At 39.6% G+C, this 12,628-nt stretch overlaps 1 protein-coding gene across 1 annotated transcript in view; it reads left to right on the top strand.

Annotated features, from left to right (window-relative positions):
• Positions 1-12,628, top strand: part of LOC148542657 (uncharacterized) — a 182,273-nt gene that overhangs the window by 120,397 nt on the left and 49,248 nt on the right. The window contains 9 exon segments of the mRNA XM_088467577.1: positions 430-611; positions 795-975; positions 1,767-1,892; positions 2,098-2,223; positions 2,631-2,747; positions 3,862-4,098; positions 4,280-4,402; positions 5,856-5,978; positions 7,439-7,564. Coding sequence (XP_088323703.1) covers positions 430-611; positions 795-975; positions 1,767-1,892; positions 2,098-2,223; positions 2,631-2,747; positions 3,862-4,098; positions 4,280-4,402; positions 5,856-5,978; positions 7,439-7,564 — 1,341 coding nt within the window.

The raw sequence follows: 12,628 nt of genomic DNA on the forward strand, positions 1-12,628 counted from the left end.
CCATTTGCCACTAGTGAGTGACTAGTCTGTGAAGGAGAGTAATGTGGCCTCCTTGTTATAGTGAAAGCAGGCCAGGCATCTAACAATTAGGATTTTACAGAATAGATTTGGTTGTGCCCAGAAGGAACACCCCTGAAAATGAGCTGTTCTATTCACCACTTTATTTAATTGCAACAATCTTGCCCTGTAAACTTAATTCTCAGGTACTCAGTACTTAACTAAGATCATTTTTCCGCACCAAACACCTTCTCTCTGAATGTGCAAACTGCTGCTTTTCCCCAATTGTTGCCATTTTCCTACAAATCGAGACACACAATTGTGGCATTTGGCACTTTCAAAATGTGTCTGTAGGCATTAGTTAGATATCTCTCATCTTTATAGCTGCCTTACCTGCCATCCAACCTTCCATCCTTCCTTTTTGTTATATAGCGAATGGAGTATTGGTATGGAATCCCACCAGCTCAGCACCTATCAACGTCACTATAGCAGCTAATGATTCCAAGATCGCCACTGAAGTAATCCTAACTCTGGTGCTCTGTAACTGCACCAACAATGGCAGCTGCCTGTATGACAGTGCAACAAGCCTAGGAAATGAGACTACAAACTTCAAGGTAGGGCTTTGCTATGGGAAGTTATTTTTGTTTGTGTTTCTTTTAGGTAGCATTTAAAAAAAATGAATGAATCCTCAATGAAAATATTTTAAAATGCAGCTGAAGCAAAAGGTAGTTTGTAATTACATGAGCCAGCTATATAGCCTTTAGTACTTAGAACTTTGGTGATACCTTCTCACACAGGTGGCTGGATGTAACTGTTCTTCTGCATGGACAGGAATGTACTGTCAGGAAGATTTTGATGCTTGTACAGAAAACAAATGCTTTGATAACAACACCTGTGTAGATAGAAAGGCTCCACTTGAAGGATTCACTTGTGGCCCCTGTCCTGCTGGTCTAACTGGAGATGGAATAACTTGTACTGGTGAGCAAACACATCTCTACACTTTTCTGTAATTTATTGAGACCTTTCATAAAATTACCTAACAAGCAATATCATGTATAAATTGGAACTATACCACAAATACCCTAAAAAATCAAGTAGTTAGAGAATCAATTCTTATATTACAGTATCTAAAGCTGGCCACACACTAGACCAATTTACATCCAACCATCCAACTTGTTGATTGGTTCTAATGAAAATCTGATAATGTATGGGATTAAAAGATGATCAGCAATTTGCTCCCAAATGCCAGAAAACAGATGAAAATGGACGTTCAGACAAGTTTTGAACAAATTGTTTAGATCAAACATTTAACAAACTTGTCTGAACGATCATTTTCATCTGTTTTCTGGCATTTAGGAGCAAATTGCTGATCATCTTTTAATCCCATACATTACCAGATTTTCATTCCAACCAATCAACTAGTTGGCTGGTTGGACAGATAATCTTTAGATGTGTGGCCAGCTTTAGCTGCAAAGTAGTATAACAAAGAACTTGAACAATAAAAATATAGTGCCAACACTGAAAATAAATTGTTACCATGTAAAGTTGTAGTGTATACTTATGTCACTCATTAGCTAAAATGGTTATTAATACTGTATATAGTATACCTTATTAATAACCCCACAGAATATTCATGCCTCTGTTTCAATTAATTTATAATTGAAATCAATATCTAGTCCAATAAGAATGCTGTAAATAGTATAGAAACCTTTAGAAATTGCATGAACACAAGATTTCAGTGCTACAGTATACATTCATTTTTGTTTCAGGTATTAATAAGTGCTATCTCAATACTTCAACTTGCCAGCAAATTTGTAACTACTTCCTGGGAGGATACAACTGCAGCTGTAAAGCAGGCTATGTGGTGAATGCACTGAACAGCTCCATGTGTGATGGTAATGTACTTAGTGTGTCCTGTAAAATCATATTTCATTCTGTTGCAGGTTAATTAAGGTAGTTTTAGTAAAATAAGGAGATACTACTAATATAAGTAATATCACACATATAAAATGACTGAAATCAGGTGAGTACTGTGATTATGGGATGTTACATTGAGAAGTAGAACTAAAAGAAATATACATTTTGTGCTTTTCCCTTCAGACATTGATGAATGTACAAATGCTACCTCTCCATGTGCTCAAAATACCAAATGTACAAACCTACCTGGAACATACACCTGTCAGTGCTTACCCGGGTACGATGGAGATCCAGCCATATTCTGTGTTGGTAAGTGAGTCATTTATACCCTGCATTCAATCAGAGGGGTCTAAGGAGATATTGTTGTTGTTTTTTCTTCTTACTAATACATACAGAATAACTGTAATATTTTAATATTTACAGTATTATAGTTGGATTACCTTCTATATTACTCATATGGCAGTTAATGTATTATTAACCTTTCAACTGATTTTGTTTCAAAATAATGGGCGTTCTATTACAACATACGCATGCATCGTGCATTTGTAAAAGCATGGGGAGACATAAGATAACATATCATATCAAAATCATTTAGAGAGCAAGAAACTTGACATGCATTGTTGTTTATACTAACCTTTATAGTATACACACCATCATGTAATCCTATTTGTTCTGCTAATATAATATCTACATACATTACATCCTTGCGTTTGCAGATAACAATGAGTGTGCCCTTAATACGACCAACTGCCCCACCCAGTCTGTCTGTATCAATACTAATGGGTCCTACTTTTGCGATTGTCTACAAGGATATAATGGAACCAACTGTACTGGTAAGATTCAACTATGCAAGAATATATATATATATATATATATATATATATATACAGTATATATATATATATATATATATATATATATATCCATTACAGCTAAAAGACCATATAGATCATCTTGTTCAGAATTATCTGGACCGCCTTTTAGTCCTGAAAATATTGATTGACATTTTTTAGATCTTTTTGAGCGATCAAAAAATAAAGGCATGATAAAAAGCTGCAAATTGGGTACTGGCAAAATACAACAAATACAACAGAAACATACCCTCAATGCGCTTTTATTACTGTAATCATAAATAACAGTTGAGAATTAGAAATAAGCTGCTCCTCTTGTGCAATCCTTGCCAGCAAATGTATCTAGAAAAAATATAACAACAAGACAAGGGTGCGCTGATAGTGTAGTATTTTTTGAAATTTCAAAGTTCAGAACCGACTCTTCATTTGGTTCAACAACTTCAGAGTATAGCCCAGCACCCAGGACAAACAGAGAAAACTCATAGGGTAGTATATAAAAAAATTCTTTATATCAAATATAAGTTAAAAACTCGTACATTAATATATATATATATATAAAAAGAAAGCATTTCACATCACATAAATATCATAATTCTATGTAATATTTCAAAAACCTGTTTTAATTAATTTTTAATAGAATATGGGAGAGATACAAAAAATAGAAGGAGAAGGCAGGTGAAGTAAAGGGGTTATGACAGATACAGTGATAAGTGCATGGGACATAATATAATCAGGCATACACAATTCTAAATAAATCATAACTTGGAAAAGCATCAATAACAAAAACAATATATCACAAGACAGGAGAGGGGTTAGGAATTATAGGCTAAGGAGAAGAAGGTATGGGCGTGTTACTAGGGAGCTAAGAATAAAAGGAAAGGGGGTTAGAGGACCCCATAATAAATGTTGCAGTGTGTTCTGAGCAGCGAAGTAGCATAGCGAACAACTTGTCAGTAGATTTACTCCAGTGATCTACTAAATGAGATTCTGTACTTTTCTCTGACACTCACTAGTGCAGTTGGGGTAAATTGAGGGCAAGTGAATATCATCTGTATAGAAGAGTTTTTGTGTTATCTGTTGTCTTTGCACATTACAGATATTAATGAATGTCTGGAAAACACTACCTGCCCCACACATGCTATATGTACCAATACGCCTGGCTCTTACCACTGTGACTGTGAGGATGGTTATGGTGGTGAGAACTGCACAGACATTGATGAGTGTTCCTTGGGAGTGAACAATTGCAGCTTTTGGGCAAACTGTAACAACACAGAAGGATCCTATATATGTACATGTAGGAGTGGATACTCTGGTGATGGGAAGAATTGTGTAGGTGAGTTACACTGATTCTATACTGTAATACAATAAAACCTTAACACCCACTTACTGCTAATTTAATTTTCTTATCATTTCTCTCCTTTACTTTCTGTCTCACTAAGCTCCTACCTATCTCTGGCTTCATCTCTTTTACTTATATAAAATATAAATACAATGTTCATTCTATCATTTTACAGACATTGATGAGTGTTATGTAAATGTTTCTATCTGTGGATTACATGCTAACTGTAGCAACACCAATGGCAGCTATGATTGTATTTGCAATGTTGGATTTATCCTTGAGAATGGAACCTGTGTAGGTATGTACAGTCCTGTGGTTGCAATAATACACATTTTACTAGAGCTCTATATGAAACGTAAAGTGGGAGAGAATAACTGTAATTTGCATAGAAAATAAATGACAACTTAATCCCTCTAATATATCAACTCACAAAGAGCCTTTAGTGCACTTACTATCCCATGATCTTGTTCAAGTATATACAACCTGGGACTCCCCTGTTTCTATCCAACTGGCTGGTCATTAATCTCTTATAGCGAATTGGAGCAGCTGTTATGTGTAACTAGATAAGTATATTTTGTGCCTACAGCTGTACAAAATGTCACAAAGAAACGTAGCTTCACAGGCAAATAATCATTTGATTTTAGTTAAAAGGGGTAACAGTGCTTTTTAGGCTGTATTTTTATGCCTGTAAAGAAACATTTGGATTTCATATGGGAATCTCCTCTCACTCCAACATGCAAACAAAAAGCTAATGCGCAATTGTTGCCAAAATGACTTCCACATTGCATGCAAGGAGTTAAATGCATATATTCATATGCTAAATTGTATACATCTCTGCGGCCAGACCGCCCCATCTATACATTTGACTTCATAGTTGTGCTCTAGCACCTGCCCTATACTACAGTAGGTGCAAAAGATCCACCTGAAAACAAATGTATTTAGGCGTTCCCACACTCTGCATAGCCCACATCTCTGTCGTCACGGCCTGTCTGAAATTTGCCTAAATGACAATGCCCTGTTAGAGTCAGGGGCAGCTTACCAGAGGAGGGGGTCCATGTGTAGTCTCTGTGCAAGCTCGCCCTTCCTCGCCAGTGCATGCACTGAGTAGACACAAGCACTGTGCCAGTCTACAGATCTCCAGGAATATGGTGCTGATGCTCTATGTTTGCCCTGCGTCATTTTTACAGTGATTACAGCGGTGTCAGCAGAGAGTAAAATATATAGGCTATGGGTGCAGGGTGTGCTTCTCTGAACCCAGGGGCCCGTATGCCACACACACCATGCACCCATTATTTATATGCCCATGGTTATACCCAGTTAGGCCTCATCAGTAGCAAATTAAAATGCATTTGGTTTATGAATAACTTTGTGTCGTCCATTGTGTACGATTGGGTTAGAGGGATGCGCAGAACTGAAACACCCAAGATATGCTCTGCAATTGGTATTGCATTTAACTCTGCATCAGGCCAAAAGTGTTTGGTGTATAGTTTTTTTTCCACTAGAAAGTAATTAAATATATCATTGTCACTAACAAGCCTAGTAATGAACAAGCCGTGTGTACATATGTAGTGATAAGCCAGTACAAACATTTCAAAGTTTAAATAGGTTTATTTTTTTACTTTTCATAACTGTAATGTTATAGTTTATTTTATTATTAATGGTGGTGCTCTACCATTACAGTGTTTATGATTTAATTGTTTTATTATAATATATGGTGAACTAAAACATTATCTGTGTGTATTATGTTACAGATATTGATGAATGCAGCTCTCCACAGTACTGCAGAGGTACAGAGAGAATCTGCAAAAACACAGAAGGCAGCTTTACATGTGTGTGTCAGGCAGGTTACCAACAAGTCAATGAGAGCTGCATAGGTATGTACAGAAAATTGTCTATAGTCACATTGGTGTGTGCTGTACACTGTCGTCTGCATTGCTCCTTCTCTGCTCACATTATGGATGTAGTAGTATCACCAGACACATCTATCAATGCTGCAGATGATGATCCATAATGTATACAGAGGCTGCACATAAAATAATGTACACCAAATTACATGAGAAGTCTAATAGATCAAGAACAGTTTAGAATTATATCATTAGGGTAATATAAAAATATATGAAATTCATGTGAAATATATGAAATATATGAAATTCATGATAGTAAAAATGTCTGAGCCTTGAAAACTCTTGAATGGAATATAATTGTTTCACATCCATGTTGCATCTATGATATGCTGGCCATACACCTGCATGATTCGGGCCAATTGCCCAATTTTCAACGTGTCTTACGATGAATCGTGTAGAAATCGTGTATTTTTGGAGTAGGATACGATCCGATGCGTGCTCCCGCAGCTCCTAAAATGGATCATATGATCAGATATGCAGCCCATATTATCCATCGTATCGTGTGCAGATCGTATCGTGTATTTTGTGCATGCAATGCATCGTACATCCATTCAAGTAATGTCGACTTTTCCCTGATGAGCACGAGGCACACGATCGTATGACATATCGTGTGCAATGAAAAACAACAAATATGCCGCCGGGACTGCCAGGGAGCTCCAGGGAATCGTATGTGAATCTGATCTTATGCTGGTCGTGCAGGTGTATGGCCAGCAATAGAGTTTGTAAAAAAAATAAGCAGGAAGTAAAGGTTACATTGTAACTATACTTCATGCATTAGTAAATACACACTGTAGATCATTGACAAATTTTCCTTACAGTACACCATAAGAAGATTTGGCTATATACCATTGCACTGCCCAGCGTGCAATAGACGTATCTATATATTCCATATTCTCCCAGTATGCTGTATACATGAAAACATCTTGTCAATGCACAACCTCCTTTCAGTGCAGAACCAATTGTTTCATTAAAAAAAATATATACATTTTTTTGTTTTTTCCCCATTTACAGCTTACAATAATCATGAAAGTCATTTTTTGCATGTCCAAAGCGTTTTAATGTAATGATCAAAGTGCGCGTAGAGATACACCTACAGTATTTGTCAAAATGTAGCATTGAGAACCAGTGCAGAATTCTACAATATCACCATCATGGCTGTTCTACAGCTAGCTTTGCAGTGTATGGGTGTTGGTTTGCACCATTGCACATGTCCTTTATCATATATATAAATGTATGTTACTGTAAATCCAAAAACAATTAAATTAGGTATCTTCTATTTATCCCTATATCCCTAGCTTTCATAGAGTAATTATTATGAATATCTAAAAAATGACTGTAGCATATATTAGCAATCTGTTTTGGGCCCTGGGTTACATGGACTATATACAGCATATCATTTTACTAATTTCTACACTTTTGTTATATGACAGATATCAATGAGTGCGCATCTCCAGAGCTTAACAACTGCTCTGTAAATGCTGTCTGCTCCAATGTGGCCGGCTCATTCCAGTGTGAGTGCATGACAAACTACACTGGGGATGGTGTGAACTGTACAAGTAAGTGATACTTAACCCATTCAAAGTAAAATACTCAATGCTAATTATAGGGGCCCCATTTAACAACACCTCTTATTACCAGTTTAATATTGCAGTGATAGTAATAAATATGCCATTGGTATTTAACATTACTTACCCCTCTGGCGAGGTCCAGCGATGTTCTGCTCTGTTGCTGGCAGCCTACCGCTGCCTGGGATGGCTGTTGAAACATGCACATTCGTGACAGCTGGACTGTGCATGCGCCTTACACTTTGACCCGATGGTGAATCGGCAATGCCTGGAAGGCTTGACTGAAGCCGGAAAGGCTGTTTTGGGTCCCCATTGCTGGCAATAGGCACTATATTGTTATCGTTGGCCAATGGCTGGATTAAGTGGTACAGTGACAAACAGTGGTAAGCTGAGCTTACCTCTGTGTATTAAAAGCTTAAAGAGGGACATAATCCTTTTAGCCCATGCTAAAGACGTTATGTCTCATTGCTAAATGGGGCACTAAGAATAAAGAGGAAGGACATTTCTATGAAAATCACTTCTGTATTCTTTTTCAGAAATACAATACTAAGCTGAAATAACAATATCGATATTAGTAACATGTTAGAAATCTTACAAGAAATGTTGGTAATACTTCCTTTTTTATACAATAATCATCAATATACCTACTTTAAATACAAGTTATTGTACACATGATAAGTACAAAAATTAACTGTATATTAATTTATGTTTTGTTTTTTTCAGTTGTTGATGAGTGCCACTTAAACACAACACGTTGTGAACAGATTTGTACCAGTTTTCTGGGTGGTCATGTATGTAGTTGTGAGGATGGCTTCAAAGTGAATGAAATGAACAGCTCCAAGTGTGACGGTACAAAAATGAATGCTTTTGTGTATACTGTGCAGGGCAGACTGCCAGGGCTAATATACAGCCCCAGTCCATCCCTGCTTCAATGCATTATTCAGAGTGTGTTCCTGTGTATTATATACAGTAAATGTGTTTCAGCATGTATAGTACTTTTTATTATGATGACCAGTGTGGCGTATCCAGCTGGTTTATATTGCCTTACAACCTCATGTTCTTTTTGCAGTATGGTAGAATAAAAATATAAATGTATACAGATTAACTTCTGTGCATCTTAAACATATATAAAAGGTATTTGTGGCCTGATGAATATAAACTACAGTGCAAATACAAAGATAAAATGTATGCATTACTAAAATGTCAATAATCATAGCATATCAATCAGGAACAGAGGTGTAGCATGGAGCCATGGTGCCCAAAGCATACCTACACTACCAGGGTCGGTGCAAGGATTGTACACACTAGGCAAAGCTTCTACCTACCCCCCCTGCCCCCCCATTTCCTCTTTCCAACACCTCACATGCACACTTGACTTTTTAAAATAAATGTATTACTCTGTGTCTATTTCACACACACACAAAAAAAATTACAGGCACAGCAGGTCAATGCTCATCTCCTGGCAATACTGGGCACTGTATGCCACTGGTAGCATTGAGTAGAATAAGGATGTTACTTTCAGAGATATACTTTATTTTTGTACCAGATGGCCTCAGTGGTGTCCCCCAAGAGCCGTCACCCTAGGCAGCTGCCTAATGGTAGCACCAGCCCTGTGTGATACGGTGCCCCCTCCCCACCCCATTTCTGAATTTAACTAAAGTGGGCATGGCCAGCATGTGAGGTTAATTTGAAATAAAAAAAATCATGAATGGTTTAAAGAGACCCTCTTTTGCTGGATAATAAATATAATGGGAATTAATTTTTTTTGCTATGAGCTATCTGAAGTCACATGGATCTCTGTGACCGTGTGATCACAATATAGAAACTAATGAATGGCAACCAGGTGGAGAGAATTGGAATGCACGGTAAAGCTCATTTCCATTGGAATGTTGTGGCATCTTTAACACAAATCATGCATCCTCGAGCTGTATACACAGTGATCTGAGATTTTTTCAGTCGCAGATTTGCTACCTAACATGGGTCTGTTGGTAACTGGGGTGTATCTACCCATTGGCCAGGATGGCACACGCCAGGGAGCGCCGACCAAAGGGGGGCGCTGTCCGGCAGTGTCACCAGCAGTCAAGGGGTGGACTACCCCAGCAAGTCCCCTGGCCCCACATGTGTAGGGCTGACTGCAGTGAGACTGGTCTGCCCTACACAGTTTAGAAACACACAGCTGCCAGCGGCTGCTGTGTGTTTGTTATAGCAGCCAGCCAATGAGAGTCAGACAGACTCTCATTGGCTACTGCATCGTCCACGGAGGGACCCGGCTGGAGCTCACTCATGAGCTCCGTCTTCCGGCTCCCCCTGCAGCGGGTGATGGGAGAGACGTCATAACGTCTCTCCCATAGTGCAAGAGAAGAGCCGGGACTCGGAGCGGACAGCAGCGGTCGCGTCAGGATCAGGTAAGTTGTATTTTTTTTCTTCTGAGTGTGTAAGCCTGGCACAGCAGAGGGGGGGGTACTGTATAGGGTGGGCGCTACTGGAGGCATTTTAGGCGGGGCGCTACTGGTGGCATTGTATAGGGATGACTACTACTGGTGGCACTGTATGGGGGGGCTACTACTGGGGGCACTGTATAGGGGGACTACTACTGCGAGCTCTGTATAGAGGGGACTACTGCTGGGGGCACTGTATATGGAGGACTACTACTGGTGGCACTGTATAGGGGGGACAGCTAATGGGGGCACTGTATAGGGGGACTACTACTGTGGGCAATGCAGCATAGAGGTGGACTACTGGGGGACACTGTATAGGGGGGACTACTATGGGAGCAATGCAGAATAGGGGGGACTACTGGGGCACGGTATAGGGGACTACTACTGGAGGCACTGTATAGGGGGGACTATTACTGGGGCCAATGCAGCAGCGGGGGGAGTACTACTGGGGGCACTGTATAGGGGGGACTACTACTGGGGGCAATGCAGCAGAGGGCGGACTACTACTGGGGGCAATGCAGCATAGGGGGGATTACTACTGGGAGCACTGCATAGAGGGGGCGCCAGTCCATTACATTGCCAGTGGCGCTTGGATCCTTAGATACACCCCTGGTTGGTAATCTAGATACTAATGATGATGAGTTGCATCTACGCTCGCTAACTCAATGGGCAGGATAGGATCATAGGTATGCATGGTTAGAAATCTTACACACACCCAAGGAAGGATGTGTAAGCTCCTACAGGACAGGGACCCAAGTGGATGATTAAACTACTCTCTGTACAGCATTGCATAATATATTGGCACAAATTATCTTTAAAAAAATTGAATAAGGAGAAATATTACTAGTATAGATGTGTTAACCATTAAGACCAATCTATTAATAAAACCTATTTTTATAAACATACTTTATGTTCAGTTTGACTAATAATGTGACTCTGAAGCAACTGAGCAGTATGTGATCTGTTCTCCGTCACCCCTTGCAGACATTAATGAATGTGCCAATACTACCTTTCCATGTGCTGCAAATGCCAATTGTACTAACTTACCTGGAAACTACTCCTGTGAGTGTCTCCCTGGATATGAAGGCGATGGCAAGCATCAGTGTATTGGTGAGTTACATTTATCTGGATATACTGAACTTCTATATTCACACCAGAAACATTTCTTCAATAATTGTCACATGTTCTTAAAACTTATACTACAATTCATCTAATTCTGATAAATGCATACAGTATGGGCCTGATTCAGACCGTTCGCTAGCAAGCGCTCGCTCATAGCGAGCGATGTTTTTCAATGTGCGCATGCGTACCCTTTGTATTGCGCATGCGCAAACTAAAACGAGTGATGGGGAAACTCTTGCTCGCCAAGCATAGACAGCCTAGCTGAATGAGTGACAGGTCAAGCCGTTTGTGGGCGGTAACAGGGGCAGGCCACTGGAAACGGGGGAGTGGAGTTGCGGACGCAGGCGTGCCTGAGATTTTTAACGCCGTTTCAGAGGCGTGCATGATTAACAGCCAGCATCATAGGACACATCACTTTCTAGAAATATACACTGAAGTGCTCGCAGTGCTTGCGGCAGGGTATAGTTAACCTCAAGCGCTGCGATTGCATCCAATGGTGCTCGATGTACCAATGGTTTCATGCACTTCCTTGAAATGACGTACGTAAGTGGGTGTCTTAAGACAAGCTGGTGGGCGTTTACAAACAAAAAGTGATCGCACGCCAAAACAAAGTGGGAGTGGTTATAACTTGCCCTGCAAGCGACTGCCCTGACGTCACTTAGCCGAACTTCCATACACTCGAAGCGAGCGATCGCATCTAGCGAACGGGTCTGAATCAGGCCCTATGTCTTCTAGCATACACTATTACTGCAAAGATTACTTTCAAAGTGTATAGAGTACATGTCTATGCCACAATGTATAGTTTTGAGACACATAGAAAAAGCATATTGTTCTGATTTTTCTTATTTTACCAGGAAAAGCCACAACTGAAGTTCCACCTATAAGTCTACCTAGCAACGAAACAAGTACTGCAACAGCTTTACAGAATACAACTCTAAATATCAATGAGAGTTATGTGACCAGTGCCGTGCCACATACAAACTCCAGTACTGTCACATTTATATCAAATACAACCACATTTCCAACTGGACCAGAAAACCAGACCATTGTAACTGCTCTGGGACCTATAACAACCACCAGCATTGTCACTGATGGTATTGCTGCAACAATTCAGAGCATAAGCCCAACAATACCTGAAAACCCCACTGTATCTACTGCTCCAATGCCTATAACACACACCATTGTCACTTCTGATATTATGAATACAATGACACAAAGTACAAGTCCAGCAGTATCTGATAATGACATCACCAATACCACTCCAGTACCTGTCACAGACACCAGTAATGTCACTGCTGGTATAAACACATCAATTCACAGCACAAATCCAGCAGTATCTGATAATCTCACCATCAGTATCACTCCAGTACCTGTCACAGACACCAGTAATGTCACTGCTGGTATAAACACATCAATTCACAGCACAAATCCAGCAGTATCTGGTAATGACATCACCAATACCACTCCAGTACCTGTCACAGACACCAGTAATGTC

This window comes from Taudactylus pleione, unplaced genomic scaffold (assembly GCF_031769625.1).
Source record: "Taudactylus pleione unplaced genomic scaffold, aTauple2 ptg000010l, whole genome shotgun sequence".
In the NCBI taxonomy this organism is placed as follows: Eukaryota; Metazoa; Chordata; class Amphibia; order Anura; family Myobatrachidae; genus Taudactylus; species Taudactylus pleione.